General features: G+C 41.3%; 1 protein-coding gene and 1 long non-coding RNA gene across 3 annotated transcripts in view; one reads left to right on the top strand and one right to left on the bottom strand.

The window, feature by feature from the left end:
• LOC117467043 (uncharacterized) overlaps nt 1–12,455 on the top strand; it is a 32,276-nt gene extending 19,821 nt beyond the window's left edge. For both annotated transcript variants that reach the window (XR_011645171.1, XR_004554330.2), the window contains exons 2-4: nt 6,932–7,078; nt 7,260–7,331; nt 12,318–12,455. This is a non-coding gene — a long non-coding RNA (uncharacterized lncRNA). The remainder of the gene's footprint in view (nt 1–6,931; nt 7,079–7,259; nt 7,332–12,317) is intronic.
• Nucleotides 6,193–21,478, bottom strand: LOC117467042 (melanoregulin-like). The gene is made up of 5 exons (XM_034110607.2): nt 21,109–21,478; nt 20,760–21,006; nt 7,383–7,473; nt 7,119–7,285; nt 6,193–7,038 (listed from the first exon to the last, which is right to left on the bottom strand). The coding sequence occupies exons 1-5, from the start codon at nt 21,183–21,185 to the stop codon at nt 6,964–6,966; spliced, it is 657 nt and encodes a 218-aa protein (XP_033966498.1). The 5' UTR covers nt 21,186–21,478; the 3' UTR covers nt 6,193–6,963.
• Between the last annotated feature and the right edge of the window lie 400 nt (nt 21,479–21,878).

The raw sequence follows: 21,878 nt of genomic DNA, 5'->3' as shown, positions 1-21,878 counted from the left end.
CGCATCTAGATGTATCCTTTACTTATATTGTAATGCTGATTATTGGTTTAAACTAAGAGCTGTCTAGCCTTGTGAATAAGATGTGTTCTTATAGTCAATTGACTTCGTAATAATATTAATATTACAAATGATAACTTAAAGGTCCGCTATTATGTGCTGATTCTCTGTCTGTTACTTTAGATGAAAATAAGGAGCCCCTCCCCACGCCCCTCTGAGAGATATTTGGTAAAAAATAACACAATGGTGCTCTAGGAGGAGATTCAGGTGATAAGGGGGGGGGGGGGTAGGGCATCGCCTGGACCTGGAAACATTCGGGGCTGAGCCCACAGTGGCGGCGGCCGCGGCGCTACAGTGGAATTTTCTGCAACACTCCCCACACGCACACACAGTACACCCACGACTCTTACAATGAAGGCTCGCTAATCAGCTCAGGGCATATAGGTGTAAGCAGGGGTAAAGCGCTATTTTTTATGAGTGGGGGAATATCATTCAGAAGAATTATAATTTCATGCACAAATCTGTCTCAAAAAGAGGTTGTACATTTAAATGCAGGTGTTGTTATGGCAACGTCAGTGGCCAAACAGCCACATGTACTGCTGCAAATACATTCAAACATGCTGTCGACACGTAAAGCGGTGGCAACTATGCCACCATGTCAGCTGACTTTTTCTCAGAAATACTGTCACATAACATCCATATATTTCAGTGCTAGGTTGATGCTTAGCTAAGCTAACTATGAAACACTTTAACTGACAGGACTCAGGATCAACTGTGTACTGTAAGGTAGCTTCGAGCTTCATGTGGAACAGTAAGTCAACATTTCCCAGAGAGCTTTCTTTTAAATCACCAGGCAGGTAACGCTAAAAAACATTACATTTAGATTTTATGACAAAGTGTTTATTTAATATATCTGGCTGGCTATAGCTACTTACTAACGGTTTAGCTTACCCCCGCAATGCAAAGTAACGTCAACGTCGCTGTAATTTATGCTTTGCTTACATGTTTGCATAACTTGGAAGTTTACTGACATTTACATACCTTGTTTCCCTGGCTCAAGTGGTGGCTCTGGGGTTGTTGTGTGAGCCACCACTTGAGAATTGTATTAACTGTGGCGCGTACACTGTACGTTATGACATCATAAAGTGGAAAAAATCTGATCAGCTCATTTTCAGTCAAGTTTTTATTTAAATGGCTCTGGACAAAAAGTGAGCAAATATTTTCCCCTGAAACTTTCAGAATCTCTTTACACAGAGGGGACACATGTTTATGTATATAAGACATGAAAAAGTGGGTTTTGCATAATAGGTGACCTTTAAATGTAGAAAGTGCCTTTTTAATAAACCCAAGGGCGTACTCCTAAGTCATCAAATATGTCACAGAGTAAAGGAGGAAGTCAGATGACTGTCACCCAGGAGACTTGCGTTTGTGTCCTGTGTAAAAAGCAACGTTGACTTATTATTTTTAAGTTACGTACGTCAGTTCAATTACGCAACCTACTGAAATTCACATTGATCTTTGTGTGCCCAACGTGTCACATTAAGACCCCATTTACATGAGAACGCAAACGAACCAAATTCATTATCAAAAAAGTATTCTGTTCACACGGATACGGCTCAATAAACGTGTCCCTTCACACAAGACCGCTCGACCCGCTGGAGACGCTGTAGTAGTACATATGCCGGGCCTGTAAGTGGCGCTGTACTTCCGACACACAATACACCAAAAGCAGCGAAGAAGACCCCCCAGCATGGTTGCCATGGTTGCCTGGCTGCCCTTCTGTTTATTTTATGGATTTAGCAACATGTAGTTCATGTAGTTCTCCATGTCCACTTGTTGCTGATGGTTGTGGTAGAGGAGCTGTAGATTTTACACTAACATCTGTAGCATGGTAAGTAGCAGTAGCACTGACAGTAGCTACTGTCCATGCTACAGCAGTGAGCAGCTGAAGTGGGGAGAGGTGGGGCTATGGTGTCATCGTTATCAGGAAAATGATCGTACAGGGCGTACACACTGAGCCGTTTGGCCCCCCAGAGTGTTCCGTTTGCAGATCTATCCACCTTGGGACCCGTTATTGTTTGCGGGTCCGTTTCCGTTACGGCCTTGTGAGAATGAACGGGCTATACGCGAGAGAAAAGTAGCGGATACAACCCGTTTAGTTCTCGTGTAAACAGCACCTAAGTGTGACGTACGTTCTTGACTTAACTCCATAACCCAAACCACAATCCTTACAAGAACTTTTGATGCATTACCTAACCAAGTTGTTCGTGAAGAATAACGTTTATTTTGAAAAGACGCTGTGTGAATGTAACAAGCGGTAAATGACGTGCATAAACTGATGCTATTTGGGTATGTAAAGCTTTAGTTTGAAGCACAGGGCCAGCTGCCATATCTGCTGGGTTGGGAGTGAGAAGTGTTGTATATTCAGCTCAGTTTTATAGAAGTAAAACCAAAATATACAATACCTACAATGTGCTATTTTCAGAAGCTGACACACGATGCAGTTATTTTCCTTTTGTTTGATGGGGCCAAAGACCAATTGGTTTTAAGAATAACAATTACAGTGACAATATGTGTTCATGCACTGTTACATTGAGGAGACTCCTTTAATCATGTTTGATTTAAGGGAAATAAATCAAGATATTTCAAGAGCATCAGTGTATTTGTGTAATTACTGATCCACCAACGATGACCACAGCCATGCTGTAGAACACACCCTGCCCTGCCCAAAGGCTTGCTCAAGCCATCTATGGTGGGTGTGTGTGTGTGTGTGTGTGTGTGTGTGTGTGTGTGTGTGTGTGTGTGTGTGTGTGTGTGTGTGTGTGTGTGTGTGTGTGTGTGTGTGTGTGTGTGTGTGTGTGTGTGGTGTGTGTGTGTGTGTGTGTGTGTGTGTGTGTGTGTGTGTGAGCAGATGTGTGGGTTCTTTATTAAATCTGCTTGAGCTATGAAGCTAAGAATGAAAGTGATGTTGTGAACCGCATGCTTTCCATGACTTTCCGTGTTATGAGTGAAACTGCTAAAACAATGTAGAAAAAGATAAAAGCAGCCTTAAGAAAAGTTAATTCATTTCAATTATAATTTACTGTCATTGCAAAGACATTTGTAAAATTAGCTTTCCATTATGTTTACTTTATAGTTATGCCATTACAATGTTTTAAACTGTATCTTTAAATCTGTTCTTACAGCAAACAATATTACAACTGCGGTTAGTAGGGTTTGACTTGAAAGCAACATAGTAATCATACCTTTCCTGAGCAGACTCTTGACCTCTGACCCTCCGTTGGGAGTCACAGAGGTCAGCACACCATGCCTGGTTTGTTTTCCTAGTATTCTAAACATCCGTTGCAAATGATACTGAGTGTGTGAGCGCTATGGTGTGCATGTATTTACATGTGTGTTAATGTTTGTGTGTATGGGTGTAACACTGCTGTCAACACTGTCTAATCATAAATAACTATTGGATAAACAGTGTTGGTTTTCAGAAAAAAGGTTTAAAAAAAAAGGCTTCCGCAAAAGCATTTTGTCTGACTATAAGTAAAACTAAGTATGACATCCTTCATCAGTATACCTTAACTATATTGATTTCATGGGTAAACATGTAAATGTACATGATTTGTTAATGCTATTGACATAGAGGATACGTCTTCAGAGTGGTTTATTTGCCTGTCAACAGGATTCTGGAAGGGTGTAGCTTGGGCCAAGGAGTAATCTAAAACATTTCAATACGGGTCCAGATCAAGAAAGACACGGGTTATTATTCACTTTTGTTAGCGAGTTAGGGCATGCCTTCTGGAGCTCTGCATTCTCCAAGTGCTGTTCTAGTTTTAATTTTGCATTTGATAAAACCAAAACAACTCAAAATATTATCAGTGTTTTGACTTAAGCCATTCCTGACACAATACTACAGTATTAGAGTCTACAGCCATGCTAGCAGCTTATTTCAGCAGGCACAGCAACACTTTGAGCAACATGCTAATGATAGCATACTCTCTTATGTCCTAGCATCTCTTTATAAGGACTACATACAAAGCACAGCTAATGCTAATGGTATTTCCATTTGTTCTGCAAGTATTTGGTCATAAACCCTGGTTCTAAACAAAGCAACATCTTCATTCTCAAGCTATTTTAGTCTGGACCAGCATGATGCACCAACCAACCAACATGGCAATTCATTGAGCCACACTGCTAGCAGGCCCAAAGACGTGTTATGCTCAAATGTTGAGTTATAGAGTTGTAAACTGTATAATTGTTATGTCTCAACAGTAAAACACATGTCTTAAACTGATTGGCTAATCTAGTGTGTCAGGACATCAATGGGTGCATAATGAGGAGTTGTTTGTGCAAACTCAAGAAACGTCATTGGAAGTAATGAGTATGATTATTACCATGTTTAGTCTCTACGGGGATGAGTGGATAGAAGTATTTAGTCACCATCATGACCTATGTTTATCGGAAATGTGTTAATCCAATCGGTGGCCTCAGACTTTGATATTTAACCAAGTAAACCATTAGTCAGTGCGGTAAAGTGTTTTGTGTTCGGACATAAACATGAAGCCCTGGACTTGGTCTACATTATAAACTGCCTGAGATGTGAGATTTCAACAATGGTTTAAAGGTTTAGTTTAAGAGGGTTTAAGCAATATATTCAGGGTTGCTCTTTCCCCGTTTCCAGTTGTTATGCTAAGCTAGCTAACCGTCTCCTGGCTTTAGTGTCACATTAACAAACAGTTATGACATTGGCTTCGAGCTTCCTATCTCAGCAAGAAAGCAGAATTACTTTATTTCCAAAATGTTTAACTACATCTAAATGGGAAGAGAGAATAAATACAATATTGACTTATGGTTTATTCATACATAAAGTTATGTGAATTCCCAAAGCTATGAAGAGAAAACCATGGCTCACTCCTGTATGCATGTGTGTGTTTGTGCAGTTGTGGGTGTGCATGCGTGAATGATATAATAAATGACCATAAGCAGAAGAAGCCACAGTCTGAATGAGCATAGTCTCCATGAGTGTGTGAAACCATAAAGCACTGTACGCCCGGACCACTGACTAGCCTTTGGAAGTATGTTGCACAGACACATCCACACACATCCACACACACAGGGGGATGAGCAGTGATTTCCATGATAACATGTTGACCCTTGAACACAAATACACATGACAAAATTTGACAATCAAGTTTGCTTTTCATTAACTTTTGTATTCCAACTTCATACATAATCACCCTCTTAATAATTCCCTTCTTTCTTCCTTCATATTTATCTCAAACTAAAGTTAGAACCCTGATCTGTCTCGCCTACTTTCTTTTGGAAATCCAACAGAATTTAGAAAATTCCGAAAGTCAGAAGAATGATGTCAGCATTACTCGATTTTTGAAATCACACACACACACAGACACACAACGGTATAATGAGAAAAAGGTGCAGGCTGCACAATGCCGTTCAGTGGTCCCAGATCATTGGTCCTCTTCCCAAAGTTCTCCCCTCCCCCAACGCACCCCTCTTTCAGTTCCACATCTGTTTCCCTAACTTGGCGAAGGAGCCTTGGAGAGAACAATATCTGGGTCAGACGTGAACTCTCTCTTTCTCTGTCCATGTGTGTGTGTGCAAGCCTTAATGTGTGTACAGCATACCACAATCATAAACTACATGAAGAAGACAAAAGAAACTGAAGATACTGAAGACTGAAGAGTATCAAACTATTTTGCAAAAGATAGAACCAGACATTATTATCTGCATCCGGTAAACATTTCAGGAAATTAAGACGTTTAGTATTCCAGTTAGTAGGCTGCATAGTTTTTTGTCTTTTTTAGGAGTAACTGGACCATATTCCTCACTGAAAGAAGAAAATAAACAACTTCACAAGTTAAATCATTTGATCAAGCTACACCCCATCTGTGATACAGAAGTTTCCAGCTAAGTCAATTCTTTTTTTCTCTCATCCATTTTGACCCACTGAAGCATGAAGAGAGTATATGCTGCCACCTGTTGGAGAAAGCGGCTAACACAGTGTTACTCAACCAAAAACATTGAGATTGAATAAGACTACTAATTGTTTTAACTGGACAAATATACTTTATTAGTGACATGGTGAGCAAAAAACAACCCAGAAAATACAGTGATATCATCAGTATTGCCAGTTATTAGCATGTGTTAAAGATGTTTAACGAAATATAAATTGTCTGGTATGTAATACCACTTTGGAGGATGGGGTATGAGGGTCATAGTTTTAAAAAAGTGTATTTAAAGAAAATCTGTTCACGAGAAATTACTTTGCAAGGCTGGATCAACCTCATCAAACCACACCACCAGTAAACAGGAAGTGCCACAGTGAGGAGGTGCAATAGGGAACATGGCGATGTCCATTGTTATGTAGTTCCTGGTATACAAAAGCAATCAAATCATCCTGACCTGATCAGTTGTTTTCTTCTGAATAATGTCTCTTCTAAGTCTGTATTCTTCTGAGATATGGCAATTCGGGCCTAAAATCACGAGTATTACCTTATGGCAAAATGTGATTGGGAAGTATATAATTTGATCAGTTCATCCACTGCAGGCATAACAAACGGTGGGAAGCAGCCTGTGTTACACTATGAGGTGGATCAAACCTTTCAAAGTGAAGTGATGTGATTCTTGGAAATCGTAATATCAATCTCTGAGAATTTTCACACGAATGTATGACTTCATAATCTGAAAGAATATTGTTTTATAGTCCAAGCAGCATTTACCAGTGGAACAAAAAAAATAATTTGAAATGTACAAACACAGAGGAATAACATTTATTAAGTTAACAGGACATGTCAAACAGTGTTAAATGTGCCCTTTAGAATTACAGTTTGCTCTAAAATGAAATGAATGTTAGATTCGGGTCAAATTTCTTTAATTGTACAGAATTAAACATTCGAATATTTTTTTTTACCCTCTCTTCCAGCCTTTGTGTCTTCTTTTTTCTCACACTTTCTCTTATAATTTCTTGGGATATTTCTCTTTGGCCAGTCTGACAAAGTCCTCTGCGCTGTCTAGCGACACCAGGCGGTCCTGAAGGAAAAGATGGAGGAGCGTAATCATAAAAAAATAGGTGAGGAAGAGAGAATGAGTGTGTATGTTTGTGTGTTTACCATGATACAGAGGTATGTGTTCTGGTGTTCAGTTTCAGGAGGAAACAGGGAGGTGTGGTCCAGCAGCTGTTTCAGCATTTCTGTGGTTTTGTTGAGATGCTCCTGATCTCGACTGAAGCGGTTCTGTTTGTTCACACACAGCAAGGCGTCCACCTCGCACTGATAACCTGAGGGAAGATGAAGAGGAGATACAACCGAGGACAACAAAATAAGGTGAGTAGAATTAACTATAGCACAAATGAACCAAAGAAAATAGTTTCTCACCTAGCAATAGCAGGATTTTCTTCCACCGTGATCTTACTTCTCGTCTGGTATAGCGTAAACTGTGTATGTCATAATTCAGCTTCTCCCATTCCTAAACACACACACAAAAGCATATGATACATTATTTGTTATCTTATCTGGAAATTGGGTGGATAGAGCAATGATGATGTTGAATCATTGTGTGTATAACTGATGGTTACCTGCTGCTTAAGTCATACAGTACACTTACACAGGTGTTTTCACTTATGTTGCCTTAGGAGATCTCCTGGATTAGACTGCCTCAATCTGACCCTGCTGTTGGTTTGTTTGACCTTTACAGGGGCCCTATTTTTCTGTTAGAGGTTTACCCTTTCCTCTAGTCTGTTATATAGGTTTGTGTGCATGTAAATGTTATGCGAAGGCTAAAATCCCAAAGTTCCTTCCGGAGGAAGTTTCTCTCCCACACATTCCCCTTGCTTAAAAGCCTCCATTGGACTCCTTCGTTTACTTCCATTGCACAGTGTGACATCAATATATAACACTTGCACTCATATTGGCTAGCGATCTAACACATTGAACGTGATAGGGTAGGGGGCGGGACGTCTCTAAGCGTTGACCAATCAAGACAGAGCCGGCCAGTTAACCAATCGGAGCAGACTGGGCTCTGGTTTCAAACCGAGGGTGAAAAGAGGTGCTGCAGCACAGGCAGTATGAGAAATATAAAGAGCTTTTTGAACATTAAAGCATGGAAACATGTCCAGTAGAGGCACAACATACAAATATGAATCTGTAAATGAGCATAATAAGGCCCTTTTAAGTATCAAATTAATACAACTTTGTCAATTTAAGACTCAAGGCCTTTTTTCACAGGAAACATTTTTACATGTCACAGTCGGAAAATGACAGGTGTTAATAATAAACGACGGGCTGAATTCTATTTAGCAGTTTTATTTTTAAGGTCCTGGTAATGTGCATGCTATCTAACTGTCACTCAATTTTGGACACTTGAATAGAGCAGAGCATTTATTAATGTGAAAAGCACCTGTGCTTTTCTGACTATGGCATGTCAAGAAATCTACTGTGAAAATGTATGGCATTAGAAACTGCACACTTGAAACAAACAAACTAAATACACACTAATATTGCCATATCTGATTTACTGTGTGGAGATTTGGGGAAAAACGTACAAAACCAACCTACAGCCGTTATGCACATTACAAAAAAGGGCTATAAGAGTTATCAATAATGTTGGATATCTTGAACACACTAATGTATTATTTTTGAAGTCACACATATTGAAGTTCATTGATCTGGTTAAGTTTAAAACGGCACAAATCATGTACAGAGCAAGACATAATCTACTTAAAAACACTGTTCATAGACAGAGAGGGTGGGTATAATTTGAGAGGAAATCTACATTTTAAACAACTCAAGGTCAGAACAACTCTGAGAAGTATGAGTATAACAATCTGTGGGGTGATTTTATGGAATGGTTTGGAGCAGGAGTTAAAACAAAGCACAAGCATAATTCAGTAACTGCCGGACCAAGAAAAAAGCTATGGACAAATTATTTTTTGGCATTTTCTTATCAAATGGGCCACAAATAAGCACAAACAATTATTTTTTTTGACTGACCACACAGTTTTGTTTTTATGAGCCTCTACCCTCTACCAACTGGTCGAGCTGGCCTTCTATGGTAAAAGTACATTTTCAACAATCATCATATACAGTACAGTATTTGTATACATCAAACTCAAATAAAACACAAACTCAAATACATTTGTTTCTTTTATGGAACATGAGCAATATATACAACCAGATATATTCATAAAAGATAATAAATTATAATTGTAAAATAAAAATGGAAAAAAGTAATGTAAAGTGTTTTTCATGATAAAAAAAATACTTGCTCATCTTACTGTATATACTGAATTGGCCTAACAGGAAACCACTGGCCTAACAGCAAATGTCTATATCCTGTGTTGGCCTAACTTGCTCATCTGTGTGCAACTTTGGGCTGAATGCCATGCATGAAAGGTGCGATATAAATGATTATCACTCTTTCAACTCTGAGACTCATAAGGCAGTACTAGATTTAGTAATATTACCATGAATCTAGCCGTTTATTTACCATATTTTATTGGAAAACATCTCTGAAACTCTGAAAAAGTCATATTGCTAGCTTACCATAAAAGGCCAATTCGACCGATTGGTTGAGCATATTTTCAAAAAAATAATTACACCCTTGTTAAAACTTTTTTTGTGCATCAAGTTATCTAATTATGTTCAGTCAGTCACCTGACACTAAAATATGTCAAAAAGGATATGGTTACCTTACAAAAGTTGACCAAAAAGAGTGATTTCTTCAGCAGTGATTTTTAGCATTGCCAACTTTCTCTTTTGAAGCTAGCTGAAGGGCTTTCTGTTTGAACCACAGTGACATCTAGAGGTTGTTTTGTGCATAACATGTCAACCAAAGGGTAGAGCTGGCTGAATCAGATGGAGTTCAACTTTATTTTTTATTTTTTTCAGCAAGACATCAAGACACAAAATGTGCTCTACCTCTAGTTAAAGAGTTAAAAGGATGTACAGAAACACTTTTTTGGAAAACTATGAGAATGAAGAGAGGTGATTGAAGATGAGAAATTATTGTATATGTATAAATGTAAATGTAAGAAGGAATAACTTGCATAATTATTTTATATCACACAAAGCAAGGAGTTTACAGAGCAGCATGTTCCACTTTATTGACAGGGCTTTATTTTCCCCTATTGCTGAATTCCCTTTAATGCAACTGGCCCGATTCTCAGTTTGTTTGTCCTCATTTTAAAAACAATCTGCAGACATAATTGTAATGGTTCAGTGAATATTCTCTTTGAATTGACTGCCAAGCTGTTGGCCCACATCTCCATTAAGGAATTTCATTTATTAAACACACACAATGTGCCCAATGTGTCCCGCAGCCGGCCCATTCTCTACATGAAGTCTGACGGTCACATGTTCATCAAATTCAAACTGCCTGCTCAGAGACTGCAGTCACGAAGGTTTACTGTAGACCTAACCTTAACCCTGACTTAACCATAACCCTGTCCTAACCCTTATCCTGTGGAGAACTTATTGCACACACACACATACAAAGTCACTGTGTGTTTAACCCATTCACTCTGTAATAAACAACCAGGCTGGGGGAGTATCCAAATACATGTAACAGGATTGTACTGGCTAGCCATCCAACACATTTTATGCGATAGGCTAAGGGGCGGGACATCTCTTAGCGGTTGAACAATGACCAAAAGATTTAGCCAGTTAACCAATCACAACAGACTGTGCTCTTGTTTCAGACAGAGGGTGGAAAGAGGTGCTGCAGCACAGGCAGTATGAACAAATGAAGACCTTTTTGAGCATTAAAGCATGATAACATGTCACAGTAGAGGCACAGAATACAAATATGAACCTGAATATGAGCATAATAGGGCCCCTTTAAGTAACATTCCCATCCCTGTAAACAACCTACATTTAGTGCCTATGTAAGAAGTCTTGGGTCACTGATTGAATGAGTGAATAAAGTATTATGTCTCTATTTTGGGAACTGTGTGACAGTGTGCAGTACACTTTCTTTCCCCTCCTGGTACTGGGAACATCAAGTTAATTTCTTCCTTGATATTCTGAACATTAAGTTATTTAGGAATCTAGCTTGAGTTCATAGAAGTGAGTCTAAAAGGTTTCTTTGAAAGCCTTGTCTCTTCTCCCCTTATTGTTTAATTACATTAGAGAGCTGGAACAGTAAAACAGATAAGAAGATGTTGACCGAATTAACACATTACTGTAGTACCTCCTGGTAATAGTACATGTGTGGAGTTTTTAGAAGCATTTAGCCAAGAAAGAACAGTACATCTTTATCCAGATAAACACTTATAATCCAATGATCAGTGGATGGAAAAATAGATGTACGGATCTACTAAATCCCAGTCAAAAAATGATCACAGAAGTGTTTGGTAGTATTTGTCTGATTATTTTAAAACTTATTTTAAGGACTACAGTTTTAAAGGCCTTATATATTATATACATATTTTAGATATAGCTACAAGGTCTTTACAGTTCTATGTCATTTGTGTTGCCAATATGATATTAGACACAAACAATTGAACTGATACAAACATTTTACAATTTCTGCTAATATTTACAGCATTCCACTGTTATGTACATTCGAGTTTGTGTACAGTATGTGAACATATATATATATATATATATATGTAAGCAATAGCTCACAACAGGCCGTGGTATATGCTCAGTATATCACAGCTAAGGGGCGTGGTTTGGCCCCCAGGCAGTTTGCTTTTCAGCCCAACTGTATACAGTTTTTCTCAGACGCGGAGGGATACTGACTTCTTGTGAAAAGTAACTACAATTCTACCCGTGGTATACGCTCAGTATATCACGGCTAAGAACTGTGAGGCTGACAAGTGAGCGGCCCGACCAAGTAAGGAGACAGAGGCAGAACGTCTTGATACAACCCGGTGTGGGGATTTATTCATCTTTCGCACATGGTTGACCACATCAATATCCCCCAATGACTGTCTCCCACACTATTCCCTCTCCCAATGAGCCCAACATGCCACCCTTTATAGCCCCACCAATTGGACCGTACCATCCAAAAGGGGTGGCATGTGCAGAGATGGTCAGCTCAGATAAGGACCGTAGTTATTCACAATAAACTTTAGTGGAGAATGACAAACCTCCTTTACTTACATTATATTTAATTACTGTATGAAAAGTGAGTGTTATGATGATGAGTGTTATGATGTTGACTGTTATAGGAGTAACTTGTACCATTAATGCACCTTATATCATGACCTTTACACGCTAAACATATCCTTTGCACATAATCTCAACGGCTGTCAATCTACACAAACCAACACTTTCGGCGCTCTCGCTATAACTCCCCTTTCTTTCCAGGTGGAGCAGAGAGCCCGACCAGCGTCTGCCAGACGACATCACAATTTAATACGGTTGAATCATTTAATACACACTACATCAATAAATAGTATAAAATGTGCAAATATGCAATGTTTAACTGTACTGTGCATATCCCGCTAATAAAGTGCAAACTGTTCACTAAAGTGCTGCGTGACATTTGTCCTGTGCAAACCCACATGTGCAAGATTACCCGGCCCGAAGCCGTCAGTCCATAGTGACGAAGTTACCTTCGTCACATTTCCTTCCCCCTCTCCCCAGGAAGCACAGTGTCCTAACCGTTTTGGCTTCGGGACAACCAGTCAGCTACCAGGTTTGACTTCCCCGGCCGGTATCTGACCGTAAAGTTATACGGCTGCAAGGCAAGGTACCACCCCGCAATATGCATGTTTGCGTCCTTCATCTTGTGAAGCCATTGAAGTGCACGATGGTCTGTCTCCAGTATGAACTGCCGTCCGAGAAGGTAGTACCTCAGGGATTCGATGGCCCACTTCATCGCCAGGCACTCCTTTTCAATGGTCGAGTACCTTGTCTCCCTGTCCAACAGCTTCCGACTGAGGAAAACCACCGGTTTCAGCTCCCCATCCACTTCCTGCAGCAATACCGCTCCAAGGCCTCCCCATCGAAGGGATCGGGCTTCCCGGGCACTTCTACACTCTGGGGATCTAAGGGAATGACTGGTGGAGGAACTGATAGGGCACTTGGTGATGGCTAAAATGACTGAATAAGGAAGCTTGGGTGCTAGTGCCACAGGAAGAAGGAAAGTCTGCCCCCCGACAGTCAAAAAGACCTCGGCTGTGGGGTAAGGCTTTTCATCTCTGTGGATGCAACTGATGGTAGCTTTATCAGGGGCCCACTGATCCTTGCCAACAAGACTTGACCTCACAACTGTCTGGAAACTGCCACTATCCACAAGTGCTTCCTCACGCTGACCATTGATGAGTACCGGAACTATACGTGCTTTTTCCTGCCTAACTACTGGTTGCCTGGTGGGTCTGGGAACAGTGCAAAGAAGAGAGGGCTTACTCTGCCTAGCCACTGGGCATGTGGGTCGTGTGTGGCCAAACTCATTACAATGGTAGCACCTTACTTCTTGCTGAACATGCCTCTTAGCATAGGTTATTCATTCATTTTGATACTCATGGTACCTGTCACTGTAAATAGAGTTGTGTAAACTGTACCCTGTACATTATGTTGTATGTCATCCTTATTGTTGTTCTGTTGTTTTTATGTTACATGTGTAACTAATGTCCTGCAGGTCACCCTTGAAAAAGAGATCTTTTGATCTCAAGGGGCTTCATCTGGTTAAATAAAGGCTACAAACAAACAATTCGACTTGGCGTGGTTTGCTTGCCACTGCTATTGCTACCATAGGTGTAAGCACTACCCTTTTCACCCCCATAAGCATTACTTTTGCCCGACGGGTATCGGTTCTGGCAGTTCGCAAAACCTTTGCTTTCTTTCCTTGCTGAATGAAATACTTCAGCGCGGCGGGACGCTTCCTCCGCAGACTTAGGATCATGTTCCCGGATCCAAACTTCCATCTCTGGGTTTACCATGCAGAGGAACTGTTGGATGAGTATCTTACAAATGTCTTTGATGCTGGACGTCTCAAATATAACCCACTTGCAGAAGAGGTCCTTCAGTCGGACGTACAGCTCACGTGGGGTCTCGTCCTGTTGGATGTCGAGGGCACGAAACCTCCGTCTAAAGGTGTCAGCGGTGATCTCGTATTTGGCGAGGATTGCTGCTTTGACTTGCTCGTAGTCCTCAGAGTCTCTAATGTCCATTAGCACATACGCACTGTGTGCTTTACCAGTCAGCAGGGGAACCAATCAGACAGCCCACTCTTCTTGGTCCCAACGACAGACCTGTGCCATGCGTTCGAAGGTGGTGAGGAACTGTTCAATGTCGTCATCTGGCCCCAGTGGCCACAACTTTCGCTCGCGGTGAAGCGGTTGTTCTCTCTGACGTCTTGGCGACATTCGCCCGGAGGAAGACGTCTGCTCCAGATCATCACCGAAGTCCCCTCTTCTTCTGGGCCGCTCCTCATCACTGTCTTGCTCTGTTGGCGGCCCCGCTCTCATCTCAGATAACTGGGCTTGAAGCCTTTGCCAGTTCGTCTCCTACTGCTTCTGAGACTGCTTGAGTGCTTTCATCATCTCAGACAGTTCCTCAAACCTGTCCCTTGGTTCACCAGCCGTGGCCCCCTGGTCAGCTCCATGCCTAGCCACCCCGTCATCGGGCTCCTCCATTTGGTCGTTTTTTTTCTCCTCTCGGCATTTCCAACTCCTTACTTGGTAAATCCCACTTCTGACACCACTTGTGTGGCTGACAAGTGAGCGGCCCGACCAAGTAAGGAGACAGAGGCAGAACGTCTTGATACAACCCGGTGTGGGGATTTATTCATCTTTCGCACATGGTTGACCACATCAATATCCCCCAATGACTGTCTCCCACACTATTCCCTCTCCCAATGAGCCCAACATGCCACCCTTTATAGCCCCACCAATTGGACCATACCATCCAAAAGGGGTGGCATGTGCAGAGATGGTCAGCTCAGATAAGGACCGTAGTTATTCACAATAAACATTTAGTGGAGAATGACAAACCTCCTTTACTTACATTATATTTAATTACTGTATGAAAAGAAAAACCGTTATAAACTAACAAGCCAAATGTACATGATAACAAATCACCCCTGCCTCCAACCTGCTCCTCTAACCCCATCCGGAACGATAAAAAGGATCCGCTGTTCCCCCGGGGACCCTTTACGATGACGGACCTTGGGACCGGAGACGGGAGAGCAGCATACTTTCCAACCCTCCCGATCTTCGCGGGAGACTCCCGATTTCATAGCCCTCTCCCGGTTTCCTCCCGGGGTCACATTTCTCCCACATTTCTCCCGATTTCTGACAAAATCAGATTTACTCACGACTGTTTCCACTCTGACTTTAATACAGCTACACCATTGTCGAGACGAAAGTCAATATGTAATAATATCTGAGAAATAATTATGTGTTTTCGTTTAGAGTATTATTATTATTATTATTATTATTATTATTATTATATTGTTCAATACCAAGAGAGGGTATTCGTTTTATTTTAGACCAAGGTTACCTTTCATAAGTGAGCTGTATTGAAAAAATATGAATGCCGCTTCCGGTAACACGGCAACATAAGGGGCGTAGTTTGTGATGGCCGGTCTCTTGTTCTCAAAGCCACGGAGGGAGAACCAGACGACAGTGTGTGTGAGGCTCCGGAGACGCCGTTGGTATGTTTCTTCGGTGTTTATTGTGGTTTATGTACTTGATCTGTTGCCTCACTTTGCGCGAGTGCTGTTGCGCAATCGACTGCTTTTTACGCAGCACGGTCTGCCTGTGCTCCGTTTGTTTGCTGTGTAATTTAGACAGCGCAGGTGTTCAGATGAGGTTTTCTCTGGTGCTTGTCTTCGATGAGAGATAAACACTCTTATTAATTCATTTAAGTTAATGATGTGGTTTTAAAAATAACAAGTTATCCTTTTAATTAAAACATGGTTTGTGTTATTATTATTATTATTGAGAATGCAGTGAGGCCTGCAAAATGTTTGTAATTTTTGTTTGCATGTGAGCTAACATTTGTTTGTAAGTTGTGTTTTGAAGGTTTTCAACCTGATGAATTCTTGGAGCTGTCTTAAATAAATAAAGACAAAAAGAACAACATTCGAGTTGTCCAAGCATCCTCTGTTGCCCTCCAGCCTCTCAAGTCAGTTGTCAGTCAAGACAGTTGAAAACCAAGCGGAGCAGCCTGGGCCAGAGGATAAAACGCTTCAGACGTCCAGAGAAAGCTGTTGACGCAGAGAAGGGAAGCTGTGGATTTCCATTAGCTCAAAATGGCAGAAGAAATCCTGGGGAAGATGGTTATAGAGCTCAAGAAAGCAAGAACAAGTGCAAAAAGCAACTTCACCAAGCAGGCCAACTATCTCAACAGAGAAGCAGGTAGAATGGTCGAGGCAGAGCTAAGGGAGGAATTCACCAAGCAGAAAGAGGGATTAAAAAGGTTCTTGAAGCAAATGATGACTGCATGGCTGGGTTGCAGGCAGATGCTCAAAAGGCCGAAGGAAAGGAAGAAGAAGCTCTTGCAAAGCTGGAAGAGGCCGACGTTGAAAGGACTGCAGAGGAGGCTGAAGCCAGAATGGAAGAGGTGAGAGGCCTTATTTAAGATAACCTGTGGTCCAGATATGGCCGATATGAGCTCATCACTGCAATTGAGGAAGCAGAAGAAGCCAGTGAACAAGCTGGAAATGTGCCTGTGGAAGGAACCAACCTGGAAGGCTATGGGGTGCTCCTGACCATTCTAGAGAGGCGGATGAAGGAGGCCACCAGAGTGATGGCAGCTTGGGAGTGCTGGATACCCATGATGGCGCTGGCAGAGTCAAGGACCTCAAAGCAATAAGGAATAGACTTGAGATGAGGCAAGTTGAATTTGTCAACTCACGCAGGATTGGAGCGAAGGAACTGGAAGCAGAAGCGCCAGGTAGAAGGGGAGGACTGCCATCACCAGCAATACCAGTAGTGAGGATTAAGCCCACAAGTCTTCCCATCTTCTATGGCTGCAGAAGAGAATACCACCGATGGAGGAAAGACTGGGAAAGCCTGCAAAGACAGGGGGAGCCATCTGGATCTTCTGAAGCTAAGAAAATTCATCTTCTAGACAGTGTGGATGACAAGATTTCAAAGGAACTAAGACTCTCAACCTACAACACTGCTGAAGACATGTTCAGGATAATGGTATGGAAATAAGTCAACTATTGCCATAGAAATCTTAGAAGAACTGGAGAGAATCCCTAATGTGAAAGGAAACCAGCCAAGAAAGGTGATTGAGCTGATACAGCATGTGGAAAAAGCCCTTGCAGACCTGCAGCATCTGATATTTAAGAAGTGTGTTACATTTGAAAATGGCAGAAAGTCTTGTTGCAATTTCCAGATATTAAAAGAGGTCCTTTGAGTTCCTCTGGTAATTATCAAATAGTAGCAGTTAAGTGAATACTGTTCAAACAATACCTGTGTTTGTGTTTTATATTGATTTATCTGTTTCATCCTTTCATAAATGTGAGGACTAAAATGGCGGTAGACAAAGGACTGTTAAGGGTTTTATTACTCTGTGGGGGAGGTGGAGCAAGACCCCACTGTGGTCTCTGGAATGTGGGGGGATGTGTGCATGTGTGGAGGCTGCAGACATAGGAGACAGTGAAATGTCAGAGGTGTTTGTTTGAGATGACCGGAAAAGATGACCAGTTAAACTCCACCCCTTCCTGTTTCTGTTGGGATGAAAGCCTATTCAGCCTTTTGCTCTCTCTCTCTTCTCGCGCCGCTCGGACTGGAAGGTCGTGGCGGTCTGTGGGCAGGGGCCAGGAGTGGGCCTACTCCTGACATTATACATATGATATGGTTTTGTATGGTAATGTATTGATTGTATTGCATTGTATATTACCATTAAAGTGGATTATTGTTTAACGGTTAATTGTATGCTCTGGACTCCTTCCCGTAATATAACCAGCTTGTTTAGGGACGCGCGGAGATTTGAAAAAGCGGACTAGTTGTCCATTCATATCTCCATCAAATGGTGACCCTGACGTGCCAAATAAACAGAGCTGTGGAAGGATTCTGACGACCAGACTGGGTCGGGAACAAACGCTTTTAGACACCTCAGACAAATAAGCAGAGCCCTGCCACTACATATAAGGTAACAAAACTGTAGGATTGTCTGTAGGCGTTTCACAGTGTTTTTGAAGTTTAAATGGAATATACAATGCATATTTTTACTATGTTAGGAAAGTTATATAAAACACGTGAACGTTGATCGCAAGGTAGACAGAGAGTCCTGCGTGACGAGATATGAGGCGGTTTGGCGTGGATCTCAGGTAGTTTATTCCTGAGTGGCGTGGAAACGGTGCAGTTCGTGGGTTGGTAGGTGAAATTCCTACACGACAAAGCCTGGAAATTCGATATTTCAGATCGAGTCGCCGTTTAAAACTGAGGTTCAATAGCAGACTGAGGCCATAAGCTAAAGTGCCAGCGGTCTGCTATTTGTTCAATTCAGGGGAGAGAACGCAAACGTCACCGTAATTGTGACGGGATCGGCTCTCGTTTCCCTTGTCTGTAAGAATTAATTTGAAAGGCTCATTATCAAGCTGGACAAACTGTACGGGGAATAAATCTCCCATAACAGTCAAGAACAACTGGAGAGGATTACAGAAGGAGTGAAGGAAATCCTGAGAGCTGGTGGCTTCTTCCTTAAGCCATGGGTCCGGTCTGGTCAACGTGGGAGGCAAGAAACTGCAACAGCACTCCTGGGAGGAGCAAAAGCAACAGCTGAAGGTAGAACTCTCATCATCCCAAATCAGATGAGAGAAGAGGACAACAAAGCCCTGGGAATCGGGTACAAAGTGGAGGAAGATAAGCTCTACATGTTGACCTCAATCAACTTCTCCAAAAGGAAAAAGAAGATGAGAGTGGGGAATGATCTCCTCCTAGAGCAGGGGTGCCCACACTTTTTTGGCTGGTGAGCTACTTTTGAAATGACGAGCTCACCGAGGTCTACCAACCAAAAATAAAATCCCAAATTGCAAGGGTTGCTGAATAACACGTTTTATTTATACATGGGATAACTACAATAGGGCTGCAACAAACGACTAATTTGATAATCGATTAATCTATCGATTAATCAAACGATTAATCGACTATTCGGACTGTTACTGTATGCCTTGCACAATTTCTCAAACGCTCTTATTTAGCCATCAACTTTTAGATTTAGCTTGAGGTTGTTTTAGGCATGTGGAAACTAGCAATGAAGACAAAGATGAATACTTGATTCAAAAATACATATATTATTAAATTTCACATCAAAAGAAACAACAATGTTTTAACAAATCATATTAAATAATCTGATGACAGAACTGTAAACAGAATAGCTGAAACTTTAACAAAATAAAGAGTAACTCAGTTACCTCTAATCATTAACCCATGTTTGTATAATTGTGTTAACTCCGTGTGTTGCTGCTAGCATACATAACACCTGACGTGGAAACGTTACTCGTGGATGGGGCTACAGAGCTACTAGAAAGACAGTCGAACCCGGTGCATTCCTCCGTCTGAATGTGGTGCACTTTTGCTAAATGTTTAGACAAATTGCTCGTGTTACCGCCCTCACATGCTAAACACTCTTGACAACGAGCATTGTCCACCTCAAGACGGGTAACATTTAACCACACCTTGGAGCGCTTCTCTCCGCCATCCCCGCCGTGTGTTGCTGCATGGAGCAGCTGCGTGTGTGTAAACTGCCCGCCCCCTCGCACACAGACGGGGGAGAGAGATCTAGTCTGGATCGAAAAGATCGAAAATACACCGACCATATACGCATTTGTTTGTCTTTTTGCATATTAGAAACGAGTTGGCGACACTAAGACTGCGAGATAATGTTTGTGTAGCAATAATACATGACCTTTCGCTTTCTCAACTCGCTACTCGGAGGGAAGTCGCTGTCATATGCCTTGTGAACACTCGATAATGCCTCTCCTCACGTTACCTTTATTTGGCAAAGCGACGCTTGCTTTACAAATAAGGCAAATAACCTTTGAATGTGACATCACAACAAAATATTCTTCCTCCCATTCTGGGTGGAAGTGGTATGTTTTTAGCTTCTTGCTCGGTCCCGCACTCATTTTGTTGTTTGTCTCTTGTTTGTCTCTTTAATTTAATTTTTGTTTTCCCGGCACTTGACTGATTTTGTATCGCTTTGCATTCTGGGTTAACAGACTGGAAAGCGAGAGGTCGCTCTTTCTGTCTTTCAAGTAAACTCCTGAATTAAGTGGCAGGGAGGCCAAGGGAGGAGGGATCAAAATTGCTTGATTTGACTTGTCCGTTTTATAAATATATATATATATATATTTATTAAACTGTTATTTTAAAAGCTCAATAAAGATATAATATTAAAACTTTTTAGCATTTATTTAAAAACCATATCACCCAAAAACAGTAATTTTTATTTCAAAGAATGTAATTTGATACTGAACAGATACGTACATATATTTTATATCTTTGATAGTGAAGTGTTTTTTCATATTTTAAGCTTTTACCTATTCATAATTATATTTACATTTTTTATAATAAACCCCAGACTTTATCTCAAGATCTTTTAGCAATTAATCATGTGGTGGTGAATACATTGTGTCTCCTGCTCCATGGTTCTTTGTTGCATACCAAGGCGAATTAATATTTTCTGGGATTTGTCACTGTTTTAAAAAACCCATAAATATCTGATTCTTCTCTTTATTTAGATACAGATTGAGACAGTTATTCTGCTGTTTTTTTCTATGTGTTTATGTGTGTTATTTCCCTTTGACATTGCACATTTAATATGCAACGACACGCTGTCTCTCACCTCTGTAGCTGTGTCTGCCTGGTCTCTCATGCTAATAAAAGCCTGCAGCTCTCGGTCTGATCCTCTCCTGATTTGAGGCTCACAGGGTTTGTTTGTGTCGGCTAACGGGTTCACACTGCTCCTCTGGCTCGGCTGCTTTTTCCCAGGCTTCCTTCTCGAAGGCCGTGGCCCGAAAAGGCTCTCTTCTTCTGTGTCACTGTCACTGGATAACAGCACTGGTTGTTTTGGAGCTGTAGTGGTGCGCATACTGGTGAGAAAGAAGGAGAATTAGAGGAAAGAGCTGGTTTAAAGAGGGGTTAGGGTTAGAGGGTTTTGGGTTGTCATCAAGTGTATCAGGTGTTTGTCTTACCGCAAAATAGCATTCTTCTCCTCCCTGTTGTGTTTCAGATAGTACTGACAGCAACAGATGGTATACTTGGCACCCATTGGCCCTTTCCAATAGATAAAATCCCACAACAAACACCTCCTTCGCTTGAATTCTCACCAAATTGAACAATGTCCAACCTGAAACATTTACAAATGTCGACGACTACAAATCCAGGCGCGATCTTAACTCTCCTGTGTCCATCCTCCTTTCACTGTGCCTATCCTGACCTGAGTGAGAGCCTGCTGTCAATTACATTAACCACGTGAATCCAAACAAGGGACAACCAAAACAACAGACACTCACACACACACACACACACACACACACACACACACACACACACACACACACACACACACACACACACACACACACACACACACACACACACAGTTCAGTTCAGGGATGAATGGCGCATTTATTCAGCAACTCCTGATGGTGCAGAATGCAGCAGGAGAGGCATAGCTTTCTAGCTCTATCGCTACAAAACACAGGTTCACTGCACGACCTGTACTGTATAATGTACTGACTGCTTTTTAATATGTTATTTAATATGGTCATGTTTTGTGTTTCTAGAAAAGCACAATGAGTATTTAGTTAGGATTAACAAACAAAAAGAGAGCAGTAATGTCTATCAGCTGTTATATAATTTTAGTGGCACTTCATACAGGTTAATAGATCACTTATTTATGATTTTTTTTCTCATAGGTGACATGTATTTACTTCTGCTGTAATAAAATGTAAATGTTTTC

The sequence above is a fragment of the Pseudochaenichthys georgianus genome, chromosome 21, assembly GCF_902827115.2.
Source record: "Pseudochaenichthys georgianus chromosome 21, fPseGeo1.2, whole genome shotgun sequence".
NCBI lineage: Eukaryota > Metazoa > Chordata > Actinopteri > Perciformes > Channichthyidae > Pseudochaenichthys > Pseudochaenichthys georgianus.
Note: the sequence above shows the minus strand (reverse complement) of the source record. Positions and strands in the feature narration are given on the sequence as shown.

Coding starts and splice junctions, on each gene's coding strand:
- LOC117467042 (XM_034110607.2), bottom strand. CDS start 21,185: ATGGGTGCCAAGTATACCATCTGTTGCTGTCAGTACTATCTGAAACAC. Junction 21,007..21,108: donor GAGAAGAATGCTATTTTGCG/GTAAGACAAACA, acceptor CTTTCTCACCAG/TATGCGCACCACTACAGCTC. Junction 7,474..20,759: donor AGGCAGACACAGCTACAGAG/GTGAGAGACAGC, acceptor GTGTGTGTTTAG/GAATGGGAGAAGCTGAATTA.